Source organism: Alligator mississippiensis, chromosome 8 (genome assembly GCF_030867095.1).
Source record: "Alligator mississippiensis isolate rAllMis1 chromosome 8, rAllMis1, whole genome shotgun sequence".
In the NCBI taxonomy this organism is placed as follows: Eukaryota; Metazoa; Chordata; order Crocodylia; family Alligatoridae; genus Alligator; species Alligator mississippiensis.
This window is the reverse complement of record NC_081831.1, coordinates 28,005,792-28,030,715: the sequence shown is the minus strand read 5'-3', so window position 1 is coordinate 28,030,715 and position 24,924 is coordinate 28,005,792. Positions and strand designations below refer to the sequence as shown.

Genomic DNA, 24,924 nt, shown 5'->3' with positions numbered 1-24,924 from the left:
TAAAAGAATAAACTTTTATTCCGACTGGTCCATCCAGCTCTTCTGGGGGCACAGTGTGGATTCTCCTCGAGCCTCAAGCGCAGATTGTGGTGCCTAGGCTCAGACTTTCCCAGGGAGTAAGAGAGAGGCTTTGGTGTGCACAGAGCTTTTGGGGGGAAAAAAACAAAAACCCAGCCTAAAAGCCAGTGCTAGACATGCTGGGGGGAGAGGGGGCTGAGCATAGGGGTGTCAAGGGGGGGGGCTGTATCTGGGTAGCAGAAAAATGGCGTCTGAAGGAAGAGGTCTGGGCAACAGGCAAGGGGTAGATGCCAGGAAGAGGAGGGGGGAGAATGGGCCTGGGCACGGGTGGGTGGATGAACGGTGTGGGGATAGCTAAAAACAGATGGAAAGATAAAGGGTGTAGAATGCATGGATGGATGAGGTGTGTGGGTATAGCTAGGCAGATAGATAAAGGGTGTGCAGGGATGGATAGACAGCGAGTGTGTGGGAACTGCTGGATGATGTGTACACAGCTAGCTAGACAGACAAAGTAGCGTGTGAGGACAGATAGATGGATGATATGTATGGGTAGAGATAAGGCAGCTGGATAAAGAGTGTGTAGGGGTGGTCAATAGGGTGTGTGGGGATGAATGGGTAGATTGATAAAGAGTGTGTGGGGATAGATGGTGTGGGGATGGATAGGTGGTGTGGAGATAGCTAGACAGATGGATATATAGAGGGTGTGTAGGATACAGGGTGTATGGGGATGAATGGTCTGGGAATAGCTAGGCAGATGAATAGATAAAGGGTGTGTTGTGATAGACAGATGGTTTGGGGATAGATACACAACTGGATAAAGAGCATGGGTGGACAAATGGATGGACAGATACATTAGAGTGTGGGTAGCTAGACAGACCAAAGGGTGTGTGTGAGGATGGATAGTTAGCTGGATGAATGGATGAGGTGCATGGGGACATCTGTCTGTCTAGCTGGATAAAGGACATCCATGAGGCTAGACAGACAGAGGGGGCAGCTGAGGATGGATGGATCCATTGACCACCTGAGGCAGGCTATGGACACATTTCATGCCCCAAGTTTTAAACTTCTAACATCAAACCCCCCAAAACAGACCAACTCACTCCCAGTGAGATCAGTCTGGGACACGAATAACAGCCCCAGCTTCCTGAACCCCAGCTGACAGCCCCATCTCCATCCTCTGACAGCAGAGATCCCCCTGACCAGCTACTATTCACCCCCTTCCGCCCCCCACCTCCTAAACCCCAGGACAGGGAATCCCTGCATGGGCAGGATTCTTTCCCAGTGTGGTGGGGAAGCACAGGATGCCTGGGTCCCAGCCAGAAGCAAATGCTGGGATATTGCCAGCAGCTGAGTGCTGGAATTGGCTCCAGGTCATGATCCCCCAAGAAGACGAGCCAAGGGGGTCAAAAGAACACCTTGCCAGCAGAGGAAGGGGGGGGGGGGGCAGGGTTTAGCTAGATTCACTTTGTCAGAGACACCAGTTCCTTTGCCATGGACTCAAAAGGCAGCAGCAGGGAAGAGCCACCTCTTGGCCAAAGGATACCCGGGGGATGGAGAATCCACCCAGCTGCTGAGCAGAAATATCTGAAGAACCATCAGAAGAACAATTGGAGGAATCAGTGGAGGAGCCAGCTGGAACTGTCAGAAAGATCCATCATCAGAAAAACATCAGAAGGAACTGTTGGAAGAAACCATCAGATCCATTGGAATATCCATTATCAGAAGATCCACCACAAGGAACCACTGAAAGATCCATCATCAGAAGAACTAATCACAAGGACCATCCACAGAATCATCCAAAGGAACCATCAGAAGATCCATCAGAATCAACTGTTAGTTTTTCTGATGCTGGATCTTCTATCAGAAGAAGCCCTTGGAAGATCCAGCTGAAGAATAATTATACAACACACGCTGCCAACTCTTTTGGCCACAGCCACCCAGCCTGACGTGGGCAACTCCCACTCCTGCATGGCCAACCCCTGCCCCTACCGTTATTTCTTAGCATACCATGCTCCCCGCTTTACCCAAAACCCAAGATGGGAAACTGGGGGGGGGGGGGGGGGGGTCGGCGAGCTACAACTTAATGAGGAACCCAGATTCAAAGTCCGTCTTACCCACAAGGCATTTTCTTGGCTGAGTGGGGAGGGAAAGAGATGTGTAGTAGACACATAAATATAGTACTTGCTCTATAAGCAAGGGTGGGATTTCAAACCTTCCCTGTCCCCCTCTGGCAGGGTGCTGTGGATAGGATGTGAGGGGCACAAGTAGGGTTGGGGGCTGTGGTTTAGGAGTGAGGGACAATGGCATAGGTAGGGCTAAATGTATAGGTATTTAGAATTTATTTTACTATAGGGATTGAGGCACTGGTAGGCTTCCAAATTGCTTTAAAATTGTAAATGTATCAATAAAACAATGCATCAATAAAACATACCTAAATATATAGTGATGTTTTGTTTTAATCACAGAAGAATGAGGATTCCAGGGTTTTTAATCAGAGAATTTGCTATTTCTTAATCAGAGAAAACCAGGATCCTTGGTAATTAGCAATGACTAATTATGACAGCTTTCCATCCCCTATAGGTTTTTCACAATAGTCAAGTAATTAAATAATCATCATTAACATTAAGAAGAATCAAATATAAGCCATTATAAATAGACTAACTATGCCTAATGAATTAACTGAGACTAACAATGCAGTAAGGTCACTGCCAGGATTAATGCATATATGCATAATGAGATACACACTCAAAAAGGCTTTCAACTGGGGATGCTGAATAATAAACAAGGATCCTTAATACCTGTAATATTAGGGTTAATTAATTAGGTTGATTCCCAATCATTATTCTAATGATAAGAAGCACAAGTCATTAATAACAATTGCTTCAAACAATCCAAAGAGTCATCTCTTGGAACCTGCCTCTTCTAATTAGAGAGGTAAGGAAGAGGGGAATACCACTGGCCAACAATGCTTCTAATTGGGATGAATATTAAATGTGACAAACAAGAAAATGCAAGGAGACCAAATTCATAATGAATCCGATTCCTTCTGGATAACTCTTCTTTAAGGTCCAGAAGAATTAACAAAAGAATTAAAAGCCATTTAAAAATGTATAATAGTCCATAGGGATTATTATGGTTAATTAGCATGTTTTTTCTCCAATAACGAGAAAGGGCCCATTGATTATTTTAATAAAGCTGCATTTTTCTTTACTCTGTGTGTGTGTGTATATATTCCTGTTATTTATTTTCATGTATTTACTTGGCATATCATATATTATTATATTATGTTTTATTAAAGCTTTATTATGTATTCTATGCCTTACTTTTTATGTTAACTTACTTAGTGTTATATTAATTACCATACTACGCTAATAAACCTTCATTATCTATTTTACATATTACAGTAAACTCTCTGGTAACTGGCACCTTACAAGCTGTCATGCTCTGTTAACCAGCATGTTGGCTTGTAAGGAAAAGTGAAACCAGAAGTGCCCACTGTGGCACTTCCAGTTTCTCTGAGCCCCCATGGCCTGGGGGCATAACAGGCTGTGTGGGGCTGTGCAGGGCCCGCCTCCTCATCCCACAGGGCCCACAGGGCACGTGGGAGAGATGGCAATGCTGCGGGAGGGACAGCAGGGCGGAGGGATGTGGCGGGAGAAGCGGCAGCCAGGCACATTTTGTTATCTGGTATCCCCCATGCCCAGAGGATGCCAGATAAGAGAGCTTTTACTGTACCAGGCATGCCTACACAAGATGTTTACTGCCTCAGTAAACATAGCGTGTCTACAGGTATGCCCCTATTAGGCTGGAGTAAATTAATTTACTCCTCAGCAGGAAAGTCTTGTAAATATAAGTACTATCCTGCTGCAGATTTTTTTTGTTTTTTTTTTTACTCTGCAGCAGTGCATGTATAGATGCTGCCCTGGCTGGCTGGGGCATGAGGGTGCTTCAATGAGAGGGCTGCCTGCCAGCTAGCCCTGCTCTGGGAGCACTCTTGTACTCCAGCCAGCTCTTCTGCAGCCCATTGAACCAGGGGGGAGCAGCCCCAGGCTGGCAAGCTGACCCCTGGGCCGCTGCCAGCTGGTGCTGGGCCAACCCAGCTCAACCTGCAGCAGTCCCAAGAACACGTTCAAATGGCACACCCAAGAGCAATAAACTCTTATGCAATAAGCTCCAGGGTTTATTGCTTCATATTAATTGCATGTGTAGACACGACCACTATCAGTTATTTTTATTTAGAATAATATTATTTAGCATAATGCTAATAAACCTTCACTATTTATTTTATGCTTTATCACTGTCATTTTTTATTTACTTAGCATTATATTAATGACCATATTATGTTAATAAAGCTTTGTCATTTATGTATCCCAACTGTATCTCTTATATTAACTTAGCATTATATTATCATTATGCTAATAAAGCTGCCTTATTTATTTTATACATCACTATCACTTATTTTTATAACTTAGTATTATATTACACTAATAAAACATCATTATTTATATATTGCTATCACATATCAGTATTGTATTGTTACACTATGCTAATAAAGTTTCATTGTTTATTCGTTATCACTAATCTTTAATTTACTTACCATTACATTATTTTACATTAATAAATTGTATTATGTATCACTATTATTTTTAGCTATTTGCTTATTACCACATTATGTTCTTTATGAAGCATTATTTATGCTTTACTATCATTATTTGTATTTATTTAGAATACACATGCACACCCATCTCTCTCTATATCTATATCTCTAATGTATGGTATATCTCCGTATGTATATTTTTACAAATCTACATATATAGCTTTCTATCTATATATTTAATCTATATCTTCCTATATATACATATGTCTCCTATAACTATCTATATATCTATATCTCTAAGTATCTAAATAGCTCTCTAACCTATTTCTCTCTCTCTCTATATATATATATATATATATATACACACATCTATCTATATATCTATTGCTGTTTCTATATCTATTTTTATATATCGAATCTATACATATATACTGATATATCTACATCTGTATCTATATGCATATATCTAATCTATATATGTATTTAGATATTGATAGGATATCTATCTCAATATACTTATCTATATTTATATATCTTTATCCAACCTGTATAGCTATACCTCTGTCTATCCATTTATCTAAAATATTTTCACTAAAGCTGAACAATCCAAGGGAAGCTGAGGTCACAGGCACCAGGGCAGGTGACAAGTAGTCAGAGACATTCCCATTATGAATATTCACAAAGGGCAATATTCAGACCCATGAAGCTGAAAAGTCATTAGGGGCAGCACTCCCCCACCACCTATGTTTTCCCCTTGCCTGGTCCCCCGACAGACACCACCTGCATGCCGCAGGAACCACGGCCCCGTGAAGGCTTACTCCCAGCCCACTGCCCCACCACCATGCCAGCGATCTCCAGCTTGCCCCCCTGGGGCGGGATGGGATGCAGACCTGGGGTTGGGGAAGGGAAGGCAAAAGGGTCAACCGAGAGCCATCAGAGCCATCAGCAGGTATCTCAGCAAAAGGGTCAACCCAGAGCCATCAGCAGGTGTCCCAGCTCCCAGCCCCCTTGTTCTAACCCCTGCCCAAGCAAGGATGGCACCCAGGCACCCTGGTGCCCAGCCAGCCCACCCCTGCTAAAACCCCCCAGCCTCCACTCCCCTCTGAGATCTGGGAGAACCCCAGCATTCAGGTTTCCTGCTCTAACCATCTCCCCACCAAGCCAGGATGGAACTCAGGTGTGCAGGTTCCCAGGCCCCCTGCTCTCACACCTCCTGAACCAGGATGGAGGCATGTGGCCACATAGAACAGAGCATCCTCACAAACAAGGGGGCGTAGGCAGAAAAGGACATGGCCAGCCCAAGAAGAGGCAGGCATGGAGGGGGATGGGACCAGAAAGAAGGGGTGGAGTCAGGAAGGGGGCATGACCAGAAAATGGGCAGGGCTAGAAAGGAGGTGGAGCAAGCAGGAAAGGAGAAGTGGTCAAAAAGGATGGGGAGTGGCCACAAGGGATCGGAGTAAACAAGGGAGAGACCAAATGGTGGGGGCAGCACTCACCTGCAAAGCTGCCAGTCCGGACAGGGGTGGGTGGGCCAGTGGAGTAGAAGGGTGGGGCCATGGGTGTGGCAAAGGGCAGAGCTAGCAGCAGCAGGGGCGCAGCCTGGTGCCCCTGGTTAATGCCATCCAGAATGCTCTGCCGCATCTTCTCTACCTTGGCCACCTGCTCAGGCTGGGGGGCAGGCGATAGGGTCAGGATAGCTGGCTCCACCCCTCTCTAAGCCCCCGCCTCCATGGATTCAGGCACTCCTCCCCCCATCATCCTGGGATAGAACCCAGGTGTCCTGGCCCCCACCCCCGTGGTTTAACCCTCTAATTGCCACCTAGCTCACTTCCCAGATCTCAGAAAGAACCCAGGCATCTGGGCTACAACCGCCCTATGCTCTCATATCCCAGTATCTCCTCCCTTCCCAGAGAACCCAGGCATCCAGGATCCCTCTCTCCAAGCCCCCAGCCCCTCCTTCCCTCCCACAGAACCCAGGTGTCGCAAACCCCGCTTTCACCTCCTGCCCCCATTCCCCTCCCAGGGAACCCAGGCATCCAGGCACACCTGTCTGTCACAGAGCTCCAGCAGGGAGGCGCGGTATCGTGTGGTGTGTTGCAGCTTGCTCTGGAAGAGCTTCCCATCGAAGTAGCCCCAGGGGGTGCAGTGCTCCCAGGGCAGTGGCTGCCCACATGCGTCGTTGGCCATCAGTGCCATGTCCACACCGCTCATGGCCAGTGCTGCTAGCTGCACCCCCCGCGCGTCCACCTGCTCCAGCTGCAGGCACAGATGCAGCTAGCTCTGGGGTGGGGCAGCTGAGTATAACAGCTATAGAGATGCAGCCAGCTTTGGGGTTTAATGGCTGAGTATAACTGCTATGCAGAAGCAGCTAGCTCTGGGGTGTAACAGCTGAGTATAAGAGCTATAGAGATGCAACCAGCTCTGGGGTACAACAGCTGAATATAACAACTATAAAAACAGCCAGCTCTGGGGTGCAATGCTGGAGTATAACTGATATAGAGATGTGGCCAGTTATTAGGTGCAATCAGTGCTAGGGTGGAATGGCCAAGTATAGCAGCTACATAGACGTGGCCAGCTCTATTGTGGGGCAGCTTGGGCCAGCTGAGTATAAATTACATAGATGAGGCTGACTCTGGGGTGGAATAGTAGTTTAATGGCTATACAAATGTGGCCAAAGCTGGGTCAGGGCAGCTGGGGATGGTCAAGTGTAACACTGGGGAGTTGCAGCCGGCTCAGGGGTGGAACAGCTGGTTATACCGCCACTGGGAAAGGGATGAGATGCAGCCAACTCTGGGGTGGGGTAGCTGGGAAACAGTCCCCTATACCACTGCAAGGAGGGGGCCTGGCTAGCGCCTGTTCAGACCAGGGCAACCCTGCTCTCACCCCCCAGCCCCAACTCATCTCCCAGAGAATCCAGGCATCCAGCACCCCCTGCTCTCACCCCTGAGCCCCAACTCCTGTCCCAGAGAACCCAGGCACACCTACCTTGAGCTCCTGGAGCTGACCTGGCTCACAGAGCTGAGGGGACACAGCCTAGGCTAGGAAAGCATCCAGGTCCTGCCGGTGCAGGATCCGCTCCCCTGGCCACTGCACCATGTACCTAGGGGCAGGTGCTATATCAGGATCCCAGGGGGAAGGGGTGGAGGGGAAGGGCTATGGTACCCCCCAAACTTTCACAGCTTCCCACTACCCTCTGAGAGCAGAGAGAGAACCCAGGCATCCAGGTACCTGGTTCCTCCTTGACAAACCCTTTCTAGAGAAATCCAGGTGTCCAGGTCCCTGTTTCCCTTTGCTCTCACCTGTCATCCCCCCTGCTACCCTCCCAGAGCAAGGAAAGAACCCGGGTGTCTGGGCTTCCAGCCCCCGACCCTGCTTATAACCCATTCTAGAGAACACAGGTATCCAGGCCTCTGACCACACTTTGCTTTCACCCATCAACTCCCCCTACTCCCCTCCCAGAATGGGGATAACCCAGGCATCCAGACTCCCAATGGCCACCCTGCTTATAATCCCTTCTAGAGGACCCAGGTGTCTGAGTCCCTGATCCCCTTTGTTCCAACTCACCAGCTCCTACTCCCCTCTCAGAGATGGGATAGAATCCAGGAATCTAGACTCCCAGATCCCCCACCCCACCTGACAAACCCCTTCTAGGCAGCTTAGGTGACCTCTAATCCATCAGCCCTCCCCACTCCTCTTCCAGAGCAGGGAAGAGAACCCAGGTGTCCGGGGTCCCATCCCCACTCCCACATCAGCATCAGTTTTACCCCACTTGGCCCTGCCCCTCCCACTTAGCTCTGCCCCCTCTCTCCTAGCAGTGGGATCAGGTTCTCAACAAACTCAGGCCCAGATCAGTGTTGGTTTCACCTCATGTGGCCTTCTCCTCCAATCCAGCCCCCTCCCATCAAAGCCAACCCCTTTCTTCTAGCCATGGGACCAAGCCCTCAGCAAATCCAGGCTCATCAGTTTCACCACAGGTGGCCCTGCCCCCCCCAATCCAGCCCCACCCAGTCTCCTTCAGCAATGTGACTAGGCTCTCAGCAAACCAAGGCCCAGATCCTCACCATTTCCCACCCCCACAAAAAAACACAGCCTCACCCCCTTATCCAATTCTACCCGCTCCCATCCAGCCCTCCCACTTCCCATCATACCTCGCCCCCTCCCATCCAGCTCTAGCAATGGGGTCAGGCTCTCAACAAACCCAGACTCAGATTGGCATTGGTTTCCCCCCATCCAGCCCTACTACCATCCATCAAGCCCTAGAAGATCAGGCTCTCAAACCCAGGCCCAGATCCCTGTTAGTTTCCCCATATAAGGACATGCCCCTTCCCATCAAGCCCCACCTCCTCCCATCCTGCTCTAGCAATAGGATCAGGCTCTCAGCAAACCCAGGCCCAGATCAACATTGGTTTTGCCCCTCATGGCCCTGCCTCTTCCCATCCAGCCCCAGCAAGGGGGTCAGGCTGTCTTCTAGCAATGGGATCAAGCTCTTGTCAAACCCAGGCCCAAATCTGCATCAGTTTCCCTCTGCATGGTTTTACACCCTCCATCAAGCCCTAGTAATAGGGTCAGGCTCATAGCAAACCTAGGCCGAGATCTGCGTCTGTTTCACCCCATGCGGCCCCCACCTCCCGATCTGGTCCCATTCCTTCCCATCCTGTTCTCTCACATCCCATTAAATCCCACCCCTTCCACCCACCTCTAGCAGTAGGATCAGGCTTTCATCAAACCTAAGCCTGGATTTGCAGCAGTTTCACTCCATGTGGCCTTGCTCCCTCCCATCTAGCCCTGCCCCATCTATTAACCCCACCCCATTCACCCAGCCCTGCTCCCTCCATTAAACCCTAGCAATGAGATTAGGTTCTCATCAAATCCAGGCCCAGATCTTTGCCCATTTCTCCCCCTACCCCTACTTGGCCCTGCCCCTGCAACTGACTGGAGAACACAGCAGAGCAGCAGCAGGTGGGTGGGCACACATGCAGGGTTGAGCATGGCAGGTGTGTCAGCCTGCAGACAGGCCAGAAAGGCACGCATGCGTTGACTTCGGTCCTCAGCCGCCTTCCCCAGCCACAGTTGCTTCAGGTTAGGGCAGGTCCACTCACGGACAGGCAGTGCCGGCACCAGCTCAGGACTGTGAGGGGCCTTGCCTTTGTAGGCTGCCCACTCCTTTACAATGACAGGTGGTGCTGGTAGGGTGGCAGGGGGAGAAGGAGAATTAGAAGCTGGCAGGAGGGAGCTGGGAGCTCAGGGGAGAATCCAAGAGTCCTGCCTGGCTGGGCCAAAACCAACCCCCCACCGAGCTGGGAAGAGAACCCAGATATCTGGGCTCCCAGAACCCTCTACTTTGACCCACCAGTGCCCCTGCCTCTCACAAAGAACCCAGGAATCCTGGCTCCCCCAGCCTGACTCAGATACACCCTAACTCTCACCAAGAACTGAGAAGGGAACCCAGCTGTTTGGGCTTCCAGCCCCCCATGCTCTCACCCCCCAGCTCCCACTTCCCTCCCAGAGAATCCAGGTGTCCAGGGTCCCAGGCCCCCCTGCTCTCCCCCACCACTTCGAGGACCCAGGATTTTGGCCCCACCCTCACCTTCACATGGGCCGTGACAGTGCAGGCCAGGACACTGGGGGCACCGCTGGCTCTCAGCCACGCTGAAGAGGACACCATAGATGTGCTGGAGGGCAGCACGGAAGAGTACAGCAGCCGGCAGCAGCTCCATAGTACCCTCGTCCTCAATACACATGGGCAGCTTGATCTCGCCCTGTAGAGCAGGCCGTGAGGACCCAAACATCCAGGCCCCCAGCCCTACCTCCAAAGCAGGGCTGGAACCCAGTCATCTGGGCCCCCTGAGAAAGGCACCCCAGCATCTGGGCCACCAGCTCCACCTCTAACAGGGAGGTGTCTGGACCCCCTGGGGGAAGAATTCCAACATGTGAGCCCCCCCCCCGCCCCAAAGCAGGGACTGAACCCAGGCATCCAGGGATGGAACCTGGGTGTCTGGGCCCCCCAATCCCCTCCCCTCTCTCCACAAACAGGAATGGAACCCAGGTGTCTGGGCTCTCAGCCCCATCCCCCAAAGCAGAGATAGAACCCAGGTGTCCAGCTCTATCCCCTTCCCCTGCGAAATAGGGTTGGAACCCAGGAGTCGGGCCCCCCAGGAGAGGAACCCAGGCATTTGGACCCCCAGTGGCCCCCGCCCCCAGCAAAGATGGGAGTCCAGATGCTTGTATTCCAACACCACCCCAAATAGGGATGTAACCGAGGTGTCCAGGTCTCCCAGGGAAAGAACCCAGGCATCTGAGCTCCCAGCCCCACTGCCAGAGCTGGGCTGGAATCCAGGCATCCCAGCTCCTAGCTGCCCTCCCCAGAGCAGGGCTGGAACCTAGGTGTCTGGGCCCCCAGAGCTGGAACCCAGCATCTGTGTCCCCAGCCCCCCTCCAAAGCAGGACTGGAGCCCAGGCATCCAGGCTCGGCAGGGACTGACCTTGGTAAGCAGGTGGTAGATGCCAGGGTACATGAGGCCATGCAAGACCTCAGGCGCCACAAGGGGGGAGTGGGGGGGCTGTCAGGTCCAGGTGGAGCCATGTGGCCATGGACAGCAGCGAGGGGATGGGGGGCTCAGCTTTGCCCCCCACTGGCCCCCAAGCCCCGCCCTGCTGCCCCACCCCTGGCATGTGGCTGTGGCAGGGATGGGGAGGAGTGGAAAGGAGGACAAGGCATGAGCCAGGGAGCTGGAACCTGGGCAATCCAGGTGTCCAGCTCTCATCTGGTCCTGCCCTGGTCAGAACCCTGGTGTCTGGGCTCCCAACTCTCACTCACTGCCCCTCCCAGAGTGGGATAGAACCCAGATGCTCAGGCCCCCAGCTTTCATTCCCTCCCCACTCTCTACTCAGAACCCACGTGTCCGGGATCCCAGCCCTCACCCATTCCCTTTCCCAGAAAGGGATAGAACCCAGACATCGAGGCTACCAGCTTTCACTCCCTCCCCACTTCCTGGTCAGAACCCAGGCATCGAGGAGTAGGAATGGGCGATGGCTGGGAACCCCGAGTGGGATAGAACCCAGGCATCTGGGAGCCCAATTCTCACCTGCTCTTCTTCCAGGAACAGAACCCAAGCATCCAGGCACCAAGCTTTCAGTAGCTACCCCTCCAAGCAGCATGGAACCCAGGTGTCCGGGCACCCAACTCTCACTTGCTGCCCTCTCCCAGAATGGGACAAAACCCAGGCATCTGGTCCCTGGCCCTTCCTCCACATGAAACCCAGGCGTCCAGGTAGGTGCCCTGTTTCCACTCACTTGGTGCTGGCCCCACCATGGTCATCAACGCCGTCAGAGGAAAAGTAGGTTGATGCTTTGGCACCCAGGCCAGGGGTGGGGCACTTGGGGTGGAAGGTCAGTGCCCAGCCACTGAGAATGGGGTCCTCACCCAGTGTGGGAGAGGGTGAAGGGAAGGTAGAGCCAGAGTTGGGGGCGGAACTGGAGGTAGGGGACGGGGCCCAGTACTGTAGCTTCCCAAACTGGGGGTAGAAGAGATGCACACAAATGGGGAGGGAACCCAGGTGTCCAGGCTCCCAGCTCTCAACCCAGCCCCACTCCCCTCCCAGAGAACCCAGGCATCTAGGGCTCTGAGTGCCCCCATCTCTCACTCCCCAACTCCCCCCGCAAAAGAACCCAGGCATCAGGGACAGTTGAGCAAAACATACCATCAGCCTCCCACCAGGGAGGGATCCAGTGGGGCCGCGCTGGTTGAGTGCTGCCCCACCACACTGCTGGGGGCCAAAAGTCGGGACTGTGTGGACAGAAAGCAGGGGATGTGGCCCAGCCCAAAAACTCATCCAAACCAGTCCTCCCAGTCCCACCCCCTGGCAGCCACTGGTTTGGGGAAAGAGGGGGGCAGGAAAGCTGGTTTCTGGGGGTGAGGGGTGGTTCAGATCCTACCAGGAGGGTGCTGGAGGAAGTTGGAGGGGGCTTCCAGCAGCGGACATTGGCTGGGGAGGCAGCAGGGAGCACCAAGGGCAGAGCCATTGATGGGGGTTTGGGGCCTTTCAGCAGAGGATGCCATAGGGCAGGGGAGTTGGCTGGTGGGAGGGATCTAGCAGGGGGCTCTGGCTGAGTGGAGGATGCTGGGAGCTTCCAAAAGAGGGTGCTGCCACACGAGGGGACCAGCAGGGAGTGCTGTAGGGGAAGAGCCATTGATAGGGAAGCTGGGGACTTCCAACAGGGGGCACCATGGGACAGGGGAACTGGCTGGGGGGCTTCCAACAGGGGGTACAGGCTGGCAGAGGGGCAGCATGGGGCACCACAGGACTGGGGAGCTGGCATGGGGGAGCTCCTAGCAAGAGGACACTTGATGTGGGGGTTGGGGGGGTACAGCAAGGGGTAGGGGGATCTAGCAGGATATGCCACAGGGCAAGGCCACAGGTAGGGGGACTGGTGGGGGTCCAGCAGGGGCACCATGGGGCAAGGGAGCTGGCTGGGGACCAGTTTCCAGAAGGGGGCACTGGCTGGGGAGTTGGGGCTTCCAGCAAAAGACACCATGCGGCAAAGGGGTTGGTAGAGGGTTGGGGGGTCCACCAGTAGGTGCCACGGACAGAGGTGCTGTTGGGGGGAATCTCCCAAAAAGAGGCAGCAGTGTGGGGCTGGAGGCTTCCAGCAGGGGTACCCTGCATACTCACACAGGCAGGAGGAAGGCACAGGGGGTAGGGGCAGCGCCCAGCCCCACACTGAGTAGTATTCTACTGCCTTCTTCAACCGTGTCATCTTGTCCTCTGTCCTGGACTGCAGGGGCAGAGAAAGCTGGGGGTCGTCCTACAGAGCCTGGGTGTGCTTTGGGGGAAAGAAGAATGGGAAGTGGGGGTCTGGCTACCACTAGTCTGATCTCAGCTCCCATGGGGGGTTGGTATATGGGGTCCCATCAGACTGGAGACCCCACTCTCAGCTAAGGGTGTGGGGCCTGATTGTACAGTCCCTGGTATACGGATGGGGCAAGCCTGATTTTTGTAGGGAAGCTCTCTAAAGCTGCAGTTGGGATCTACACAGCTCCTAGTGCTTGGGGGTGGGCTCAGTTCTGGTCCCAGGGGGTCTCTAAATAGCCGAAGTCAGACTGTACAGTCCCTGGCACTTGGTGGTGAGGGCTAATCTTGGCCCTGAGGGGTGTCTCTGAACTGGGGACTGGGTCCCCTGACACACAGGGCAGTCCCTAATCCGAGGGGAGGGGCAGAGGTCTCTGTCAGCTCGGAGTGGGGTTTGTACAGCCCCTAGTCCTTGGGAAGGTGGGGTTATCCTGGCCCTGGGGGAGTGCTGAATAGCTGGGGGTTGGGGTCTATACAGCCCCTGGCACTTGGGACCAGGCTCTCAGCTGGGGGATGGGGTGCACTGGTCCCCAATCTGCTCTCATGGAAGCTGGCAGAGGGGGAGAAGGGGTAAAGGGTCCCACCTACCTGGGAGTGCTTGAAGATATCCTGGCCAATGTTGTCCAGGTTAGCAGGGTCTGGCAGGGAGGCCACGTACTCCGAGACGGCCTTGATTACCACATCACAGGGGGGCAGTACCAACTGGTGAGCATGGACCTGGTGTGGGGAGAGATACGAGAGAGGGCACTTGGCATGCAGGATCCCATGGCAAAGAAGCTGTTTGCTGGCATGTCCACCTCAACCATAGGTTCAGTCTACAAAGACCCCAATGCACCCATGTCATCCTAGATCACAAAGACTCAGCCTAGATTCCCCCTAATCCCCACCAAGTAGTATCCATGAGACCCAACCTAGAGGGACCCCAACGCCAGGCGCTTCTAAACCATAGAGATCCAGCCTAAAATGACTGCCACATAGAATCCATGACCATAAAGACCCAGCCTAGAAGGACTCCAACACTCCTAGGTGTAACCTGACCATAGAGAGTCAACCTAGAGAGACCCCAATACCCCCAGGTGTTTCTAAACCATAGAGCTCTGACCCAAAGAGCCCTCTAATGCCCATGTAGAATGTGACTATAGACAGCCAGCCTAGATCAACTCCAATCCCCACCACATAGCATCCCTGCCCTTAAATGCTCAATCTAGAGGAACCCTAATATTCCCAGATGCCATAGATCTATCCTAGAGTTTCCCCTAACCCCCATGTAGGATTCATGACCATAGAGACCCAGCTTAGAGGGATCCAAACACTCCCAAGTGTTTCCAGACCATAGTGCTCTGGCTTAGAGCATCCACTAATCCCCCAATATAGGATCCATGACCATAGAGACTCATCCTAGAAGGTCTCCTGCAGGCAGCATCCATGATGATCACAGAGACCCAGCTTGGAGGGCCCCCAACACTAGAGCATAGTGACCCAGTCTACAGAGCCCCTTAACCCTACCTACAATCCACAACCATAGAGTCTCTGCCTACAGTAACCACTGACACCACCCAGACCATAGAGACCCCAAAACCAACACAGACTCCCTAATCAAAGTGTCTTTCCGACAGCCTTATGTGCTCTCTGACTACAGAGACCTGGCTTAGAGCATCCATAACCACAGAGACCCACTGTAGAATGCCACACCACCCAGGATATAGGCTCCCTGACCAAAGAGACTATGCCTAGAGTGGTATACAACCCCTCCACACAGATTGTTCTTGACCACAGAGACCCCAGCTAGAGTGTCCTCTCAAGCCCTATACATGCTCTCTGACCACAGGGATCAAGCATAGAGTTGTCAGAAAGTGTTGCCATCCTTCCCCCCGCACCCTATGGAAGGGAGAAACAGATTGGGTGATGAGCCTGGGAACCCCAGTGTCCAGGTTCCCAACTCCTTGCTCTAACCTGTCTGAGAACACTCCTCTCCCAGAGCTGCAGTAAAACCCAGATGTTCAGGCTCCAGATCCCTCCCTGCTCTAACTCCCCAGCTCCCACACCCCCCTCACTGAACCCAGGTGTTCGGGTTCCCAACTCTTCCCTGCTCTATCCTACCAGACCCCATTTCCTTCCTGGAGAACCCTAGAGCTTCCCAGTTCCCAAGAGACCCTACTCTTTTCCAGAGAACCCAGGCAACTGGGCTCCCAGCCACTCCCTGCTCTCACACTCTAGACTCTCCTCCTCCACCAGAACAAAGACAGAACCCAGGAGTCCTGGCTTCCATCCCTGCCTCAAGACCCTGGACAGAACCTAGAAGTCCAGGACACCCTTTCCTCCTCACACCCTTTACCTGCACCACACCCCTCCCAGAGCCAGGATACAACCCAGGTGTCCAGGGCCCCAGCCTCTGCTCTAATCTGCTAGCCCCTATGCCCATCCCAGGGTTGAAATAAAGACCCAGGCATCCAGGCCTCCAGCCCCCACCCCCTGGGCTGCCCTGTGGGGTAGGGCCAGGAGTGGGGCTACCTTGAGTGATGCCAGTGGGTGGTCCGGGCCCAGCAGGCTCCAGTGAAAGGCAGCCAGGTCCTCATCAGGGAGGATGCGGTTACCTGGGTGGGGGAGTAGAGGTGGGGGGAAGAATTGACCAATGAGAGAAGAGGGAAAGTATTGAAAGCCCCTTCTCAAAGGAAGTGTTTATAACTCTGGCAACAGGGCAATAAATCTTGGGCCATTTTGCAAATAAGATGTATACAACTGCTTAACCCTGCCTAAGCACATCTGCATAAATGCCCACCACACCCACCTTTTTCCAACTCCCTGACCAGAGACCCCGGTCTAGAGAGTAGTCCTCAACCCCCCACCCTCCCATGAGCTCTGTGACCAGAGAATCTTGGCTAACCAGTGTCCTCCAATACCCCCTGGCCATAGACCATACTGGCCCAGAGTACCCCCTCCAAGTGGTTCTCTAACACAGACATCCTGTTAAACAAAGGAAGCACTGGGCTGAGAACTGTTGTATCATAATTGTATTGATTGATGTGCTGGGCTGAGAATTAATGTATTGTCCTGTATCATCATGGGTTTTCATAGAGATCATTCAGAAGTTGGGCTGGAAGGGACCTCCAGAAATAAATTAGATATAGCTACACAGGTAAGTAAGTAGATAAATAGACAAGTAAACAGATAAACAGGTAAACAAGTATGTAGGTATGTATGCATGTACGTAAATAGGTAAATAGATAAATAAGTAGGTAGATAGGTATGTAGATAGATTAGATAAATAAATTAGTAAATAAATTAGTAGGTAGGGAAGTAGATAAGTGGATAGATTAGTAGGTAGATATACAAATATAAATAGGCAGGCAGGTACACATGCACACAGATAAGTTAACAAACAGACAAACAGACAGACATGTGGACAAATGTATGTAAATTGACAGAGAAATACATAGCATGTAAATATATAGATATGTAGGCAGATAAACAGAAATTAAATGTATCTACATAGATCTATGTAAATATATCTAACCCCTCTATACATGTATGTGTGTACACACACATGTAGATACATCTACATACATCTATGTACATGCAGATATAAATACATAGGTAAATAAATACAAATTAATTACACCTATGTAGAGCTACACAGATATACTGAATGCCTATATATATATATATGTGCATGTATATGTGTACATGTAGATCTATCTACATAGATCTATATAAAGATTAGACACATCTACATAGATTTACATAAATACAGATATAAATATATAGTTATGTTTAGTGTGCTTTCTCTCTCTCATATATATATATATACAGAGAGAGAGAGAGAAATCACTTCTAGTTCAACTCCATGCCTGAGGCAGGATCAGCCCTATCCAAACCATCCCAGACACACTGATCATCTACCCTCTTAGCAAAACTACCATCCACCCTGACACAGCACCAGACATCACACCCAAGCCCGCCACAGGAAAAGCAGGGGGGCTGCAGTGGCTAATGCCCCGCTGCTGGAATAGGTTGTTAATATATACTCCAGAGATCTCAGGTAGAGGCAATGCCCCCACTACATTAAAAGGCAACCTCTGCCCCCGCCCAGTACATACCTCTTTGACTGTGGGGGGAATTCTTTCCTGACCCCAAGTATGGCATCAGTCTGACCCTCAGCAAAGGGGCAAGACCCTATAGCCAGATTTGAGTCCCAGCACACAGCCCAGCCACCATCCCCAGTGCTCCTTTTCCACCAGAAAATCAGACCCCCAAAATTAGAGCAAATGCCTTATGCAGAGAAGACCATTTTCTTTGCGGGAATAGAAGCATGAAGATGCTGTGCTGCAAGATATCAACTCCCCTAGGTAGCCTGCTGCCCCCACCCAGGCCCAGTTCCACCTACCCAGCAGGGCAGCGAAGACAGGGAAGCTGGAGGTCTTGAGGCCCAGCTGCTTGGCAACCTCTTGCATGAGGAACTGGTTGGTGCTGAGGCTCTTGCCATTCCAGCTAAGTTTGAGGGCATGGGAGCTGTAGTAGGCTGGGATGTTGCACAGGGCATACTCAGCATCATGGGCAATTAGCCCATGGCAGCCACTCTCCCGAAAGAAGGCAACCACCTTTTGGTGATGGTCCTCCAAGCTCTGGAAGACCTGTAGCAAAGCATACAAGCCTGGTTAGATTCTATGGTGGTGGAGGAAGTAACTGTGGGGGCAGGAATAAAGGTTGCCAGGACCGAACTTTGGGGGCTCAAAGGGGTCTCCTGGGAGTGCGGTCTATTCAAAGGGGTTGTCATGGCTACTAATGAGCAGGGAAGTTCATTCACCACTTCCAAGATGGAGTTGGACAGTAAGGGATGGAACTAGCTGCTAAAGTTTCAACCAGGCCCAGGCCACTGAATTGATAGAACCCTGTTTAATGCCTTTAAATCAAAATGTCCTACCTTGTTTTATCATATACCACAAACCCCTATTACTGGGGGAGGGGAGAAGCAGTACTGGCCCTCTGGGATCCAATCTGGGTGTGTGTGGGTTTAGAGGGGGCAGTGCTGGACCCCGAGACCCAATCCCAACACTGGGGTGGGGACGGTGTGTGTGTGTGGGGGGGGGGGGGGGGGGGGGGAGGGGTTTGTCCTGGATTCTACCCTATTTTCTCATACACCACATGCCCCTGCTACCATATTGTCTTATATACCACACACCCCTACTGCCATATAGTCTCATGTAACACACACTCCACTACTATATCTTCTCGTATACCACGTGTCCCTACTACCATATCTTTTCATATACCACATGCCCTACTACCATATCATCTTGTATACTATATGTTCCTTTCCTCAAAAATTCGTAAGAGGGAAGGGGGTCTTAAACTAGGAAGCTTTTTTTTTTTTTTTGCCTGAAATAAAAGCACACACTTTGATTCCACTCTAACATAAAGCGCCTGGCAAGTAACCCTGGTGATAGCTGTGACTCCAGATCAACCACTTCCCCAAGGGCCAGGACACTTGAGGGTGTAATTTCCATGTATGGGACACCACCAGGATCTGAAGTGGATGCATAGCCAGTAATCCAGGGATTATTTACACACTAGCCTCCAGATGCACCTCTTTGCCACTAGGTGGCAAGGAGCAGCTATCCTGGCATCACAATTACCATATCTGCTCATGCATCACATGCACTGTTTCCCCCAAATTGGGAAGTGAAAGGAAGGGGGTCAGAGGACAGGGGTTGATGCTTAGATTTCAGAGGACTGGTTTAAGAGGAAGGGGTCAGGAATCAGGGTGAAAGTTCAGGGATAGAAAAAATAAGGGGACAGGCTCTGGATAAGAGGTTGAAGAAGCATTAGGGAAACAGGCATGAGAATGTGGGGTCAGAGGTCAGGGAGCATGGCTCATGCACCATGTAGGCACATGGCTTGGGGGCCATAGGATACAGTTCAGGGACTATGAGGAGTCATAAAACAGGATATGTGCAAAGAGAAAGGTCAGGAGTCACCTTGACAGCTGCAACACAGGGGAAGGGGTCACAGGTCATGGTTCAGAGGTCCAGGAAATCACAAAGGCCAGGAATCATGGCTTGGGTGGGGCCAAAATTCAGTGATCATACGTCAAGAATCATGGCTGAGAGTTCAGGAAAATCACAAGGATCTGGGGTAATGGCTTGGGCAGGGCATCAAAGTTCTGGGGCCACCCAAGGATGAGAAGAAAGGGTCACAGGTCAGGGATCACAGCACAAAAATTTGAAAGAGAAAGAGATGTTAAGTAACAAAAGCACAGGGGTCCAGGTTCATGGCTAAGGTAAGGGTCAGAGTTCAGCGGCTTCTGGGCATAGGGTGGCCATCATAGAGGACAGTCTGGTTGTCCTCTACTTATATGAAACCGGACCCCTTTATGTTCTCTATTTTTCTCTTCAAGAGAAAAATAGAGGACATAAAGGCATCCAGTTTCATACCAATAGAGGACAGAGTAGCAGAAATCCAGAATGTCCTCTATGATGGACACTCTACCCAGGCATGAGGTGAAGGGTCATAGTCCAGGGCAAGGGAGCAAAGGGAGGGAAGATAAGCGTCTTAAAACCAAAGCACTGGCAGGGGTTAAAATTCAGGGATTAGGGGTGAGGGTGAGGAAGGAGAAAAAGTTGTGGCCTTACCTTGACCCGGAAGCGGATCATGGCCAGGCGGACAGTGGCCCAGGCAGGCAGGCGGGAGGAACCAGGCACGGGGTGGGGGATGCCCTTGTGGGCCGCATGGCTGGAGATGAGCTGTGCAGTCTGGCGCTCAGCCTGGGCCTGCCGCCCCCCACTCAGGCAGGTGCTTCTTGCCCAACCCTCCACTGAACATTACCACCAGCTCCAGGCCGTCCTGGCATGCACAGGCCTGGGCCAAGGCCGCGAAGTAGCTCACCATGGCATTCCATTGGCCCGCACACACCCAGTCCGTCTGGTAGTCACCATACAGCCGCTGTAGCCCTGAGTCCGCATCCACCAGTAGCCGGGTGGGAGTTGATGCCAAGTCTAGGGCATGTGAGGCAGGCAGTGGGTAGGCCCCACTTGCTGCTGCCAACCCTGAGGCATGCTGGGAAGTCAGTGGATAAGCCCCAGCTGCCACTATCACCAATCCTGACGCATGTTGGCAAGGTGGCAGGTATGCCCGAGACTGCTGCCAGCCCTGAGGCATGCTGGGAAGTCAGTGGATAGGCCCCAGCCACTGACACCAGCCCTGAGGAATGCTAGGAACTTGATGGGTAGGGTTCAAGTGCTGAGGCATGCTGGGAAGTTGGCAATGGCAGGTAAGGCCCAGCCATTGATGCCACCCACTTTGGATGCTGGGGAAAGTTGGCAATGGCAGGTAAGGCCCAGCCATTGATGCCACCCACTTTGGATGCTGGGAAGTCGATGGGTAGACCCTGGCTGTTGACACCAACACTGAAGCACACTGGGAAGTTGGTGGCGACAGCGGAGGGTAAGGTCCAGCTCCTACTGCCAACCCAGGGGGCCGAGGGGTCCCGCCCCGTCCTGCTAACGACCGAGCCAGCTTGAGGAGGTCAACGGGCACCACAGCACCAGGGCAGCGCTTCTCCACGAACTCCTGGAAACCCTGGATTCCCATAGTGCCGCCTAGACCGGGCCTACCCCAGCCTTCACCTCAGGCCAGGGTGCCTCCTCTCCGACCCGCAAGCCCTCCCTTCACAGACACCTGCTCTGAGAGGCTGCGGCCACTACCACGACCGCGGCAGCCGCCATATTGCTGGCTTCACGTTCTCCCTACCTCTCTCCCCTCCCACCCCCGGGCATGCTGGTAGTTGTAGTCCCGCCCCTCATTGGTGTCAACAGGGAAATACCTGGGTGTCGCAAGCGGGAGATAGAGGAGCACAACACCACGCGCAGGGCATGGCGGGCATTGTAGTCCCGCCCCTCATTGGTGTCAATAGTACGTTGCCCTTAAGGACTACAACTCCCAGAGGAGATTGTGGGTATCGCGTCAGCCCTGTTCCAAGGAGGGGCGGACAACCTTTGCGTGCAGAGTATGTTGGAAGGTACAATCCCGCGAGAAGTTGGAGGACCCGCTGAGGGAACGGCTGGGACTGCAGCTCCCGGAATGCCGCGGGCTCTTCGCTGCCATGTTGGCTCCCGCGCCAGTAGTGGGTGGCGCCATTTGGGGGGCGGTCCTCGTGCTCGCAAGGTATGCTGGGAGGCGGGCGCAGTACCGGCTCCCACCAACTTTTGCAGCTGGTGAGTGGTCAGGGGCACCATTTTGTCCTGTGCGCCAAGGTCTCATGGGAATTGTAGTTTCGTGGGCCAGAAGGCGAAGGCAGGCCATGGCCGAGGGAGGCCGCCATTTTCCCCCGGCCGCGGAGTACGGTGGCAGCCATAGTCCCCACAATGCCCAGCGTCAGGGGGAAAAAGGAGGCTTGCTCCCAGAATGCCTTGAAATAACGTTCTCAGCCAGACTCACGTGTGAACTGGTAGTGTTACCCAGACTTATGCGGGATCCCCCGCCCCCTGCCCCCCCAAAGCTGGGCTCTAAGCAGTGTTCCCTGGAATATTTTGCTTAAAGAGGACAATATTGATCTCTATTACTCAGAATCCTTTGAAGAGGGGCAACCTTGGACTCCATTACCCACAATCCTCTGGAGCAAGACAGCAACCTTAGACTTTCATTGATCTCTATTCCCAGAGGGTCCTGGCCAAGATTGGAATCTTGTCACCCAGAATCCCTTACGACAGGCTCAGATAAAGCCTTATTACCCACACGCCATTGTAAAAAGAGAACCTTGGCCTGTATGACCCACAATTCTTTGCACATTGTTTTTCGGCAATCCTTCACAGTCAAGGATGATTTTCTTCCATGATTGCCCTATCTCTGGGTCTCAATATAGATGACCAGGCCAATTTGGGATCAACAGGCTCTGCTGCAAATCTGGAATGTTTCCACCTAGGGGGGGATGGTTCTGGATTCCTGATATGGTGTGCAACATGCTGTTTTTGCCACTCCCACTTTTCCATCTCCTGTTGTCATCAAAAGTACTGAGATCCTTGCAATAGACTTTTTCCATTTGGGGTGGTCCTGGACAATAGTTTTCCACAAATTGATGCTGATGTTGCATGTTTTCAAGCTGGTGTTGAGGACATCATTGAAGCACTTTCTCTGCCCTTCTCTTGAGCATATATGCCTTGACTGAGCTGGAAGAATAAAACTTCTTTGGGAGTCTGAAGTTGGACATCCGGATGATGTGTCTGCCCCAGCAAAGTCAAGTGTTAGATGATCATCACCTCAATGCTTGTGATGGTTGCTTGTGAGAGGATGCTAACTTTGGTGTGTCTGTCTTCCCCCTGGATTCAAAGGATCTTCCACAGGCAATGTTGATGGTACTTCTCCAACAACTTGAGGTGTTTCCTGTATGCTGCTCACATCTCAGTTCCGTACAGTAAGGTGCGGATCATGACTGCTTGATAAACCATGAACTTGTTTTTGGATCTGATGTGATCTTCTAACACCCATCTCCTCAGGTGTCTGAAGGCTTCGCTTGCACATTTGAGGTGATGTTGGGTTTCTTCATTGATGTCAGCCTTCTGCGAGAGATGGCTTCTAAGTTACAGGAAATACTTGATTTTCTCCAGAGTCTCACCATGGATCTGGATTACCAGAGCTGGGACTGCTCATTAAGAACTTATTGATGGAGGACCTTAAGTCTTCTGAATGTTAAGTGTCAGTCCCATTACGCTTCAGTAAACACGTCAACAACTGCCTGAAGGTCTGCTTCCGAGTGAGCACAGACTACAGCATCATCAGCATACTGGAGCTCAATGACTGAGGTCAGGTTGGTCTTGGTTTTGGTTTGGAGTCAGCTGAGATTAAACAGCTTACTTTCCATTCGATAGTTTAGCTCCACTCCAACTGGAAGCTTGTTTGTAGTCAGATGCAGCATTGTGGTAAGGAATATCAAAGAGAGTTGGAGCAATGATGCATCCTAACAACTTCCATTTTAACTTCAAAAGGCTCTGTGATAGATGTTTTTGAGAACCATCACTCACAAATTGTCACGGAGCAGGCAAAGAACGGTGATGAATTTTGGTGGGCATCCATACCCCAGAAGGACGCTTTGTGTTTGACAGAGTCCAAGGCTTTCATGAGGTCAAAGAAGGCCATGTAGAGAGGCTTATATTGTTCCTGGCATTTCTCCTGAAGCTGGTGAGCTATGAAGATCATGTCAGTTGTGCCCCCTGATGCCCTAAACCATTCCGGGTGAAGAAGCGCTTCAGCAAGTGGAAGGAGATGGTTCAGGAGGGTTCTCACAACAATCTTTCCTGTGGTGGACAGCAAGGTGATCCCTCTATAGTTTCCACAGTTGGACGTGTCTGCTTTCTAGAAGACTGTCATGATCATGGCATCACTGAGATCATCTAGAATTTCCTTATCATTACAAATCCGTAAGATGAGGGCATGGAGCTGTGAAGTGAGCTCCTTTCTGTCCCTGCTTGAAGATTTCGGCAGGGATTCCATAAGCTCCAGATGCCTTGTCTTTCTTCATCTGATTGATGGCTTTCCTCACCTTGTCAAGGGTTGGAGGGATTCCGAGATCACCTCTGACTGGGTGTTTCAGAATGGAGTTGAGAGCACTCTCCTTAACAATCTCAACTGAAAGGTCTTCAAAATGCTCCTTCCAATAGGCACTGATGGCTCCCCTTTCCTTGACCAGGTCTCCTCCATCCTTAGGTCTTGTTGGTCCCTGAGTGCTCAGACCACAGATGGCTTGGGCGGCACTGAAGAAACCACACATATCATGGATATTGAATCTCTTTCCCTTGTCTTCACACCATCTGTTCTTCATATCAAAGGTCCTCCTTTGAACCTCTGCCTTGGCTTGTTGGAGATTCAGTTTCTTTTGCTTGGAATTGGTGGCGTTCTGCCAAGCACAAAAGGCCTTGTGCTTGCAGTCAATCAACTCTTGTATCTTCTGGTCATCCTCATCAAAACAGTCTTGATGTTTCCTGATAGAGAATCCAAGTGTCTCTTCAAATCCACATCATCAATGACCTTGAAGGCACCCCAAGTGCTGCCAACATTCTCCTATTGATGTTGATTGGAATTTCCCAGTTTTTCATTGAGGCACTGGTGGAAGAAATCTTGCATGATTGGGTCCTTGAGTCCTTCAATGTTGCTCTTCCATCAGTATTGTTTCTGCAGCAGCCATCACGTGGGAGCCAATTTGAGTGATATAACTGAGTGGGTGAGTCAGTGACCAGTCCAGCAATCATCAGCTCCTAACATAGCTTGGATGATGCAGACATCTTTGCAATACCGGGCACGAACAATGACATATCGTTATGTTGACATCAATATTTCCTAGGAGGTGGCTGTGCAATATTCCAGCCAGGCTCAGCCACTCCCGCTACCAGCTAGTTTGGGGGTGCACTGCCTCCTATCCTGCAACCCCAAGTCCCCCCTAGGATGCCCCTCACTCAGTCTCCGCCCTCATCT

General features: G+C 51.6%; 1 protein-coding gene across 1 annotated transcript; it reads right to left on the bottom strand.

Moving 5' to 3' along the window:
* Positions 1-24,923, bottom strand: FAM120C (family with sequence similarity 120 member C). Its single transcript, XM_059732999.1, is given in 16 exon segments — positions 1-6,283; positions 6,662-6,871; positions 7,601-7,715; positions 9,549-9,798; positions 10,203-10,374; positions 11,098-11,157; positions 11,159-11,427; positions 11,907-12,401; positions 13,288-13,390; positions 14,053-14,181; positions 15,976-16,058; positions 17,849-18,095; positions 20,094-20,124; positions 20,126-20,174; positions 20,177-20,240; positions 20,242-24,923. Coding segments are annotated over 16 exon segments (3,372 nt in total). The 5' UTR covers positions 21,052-24,923; the 3' UTR covers positions 1-5,998.
* Between the last annotated feature and the right edge of the window lies 1 nt (position 24,924).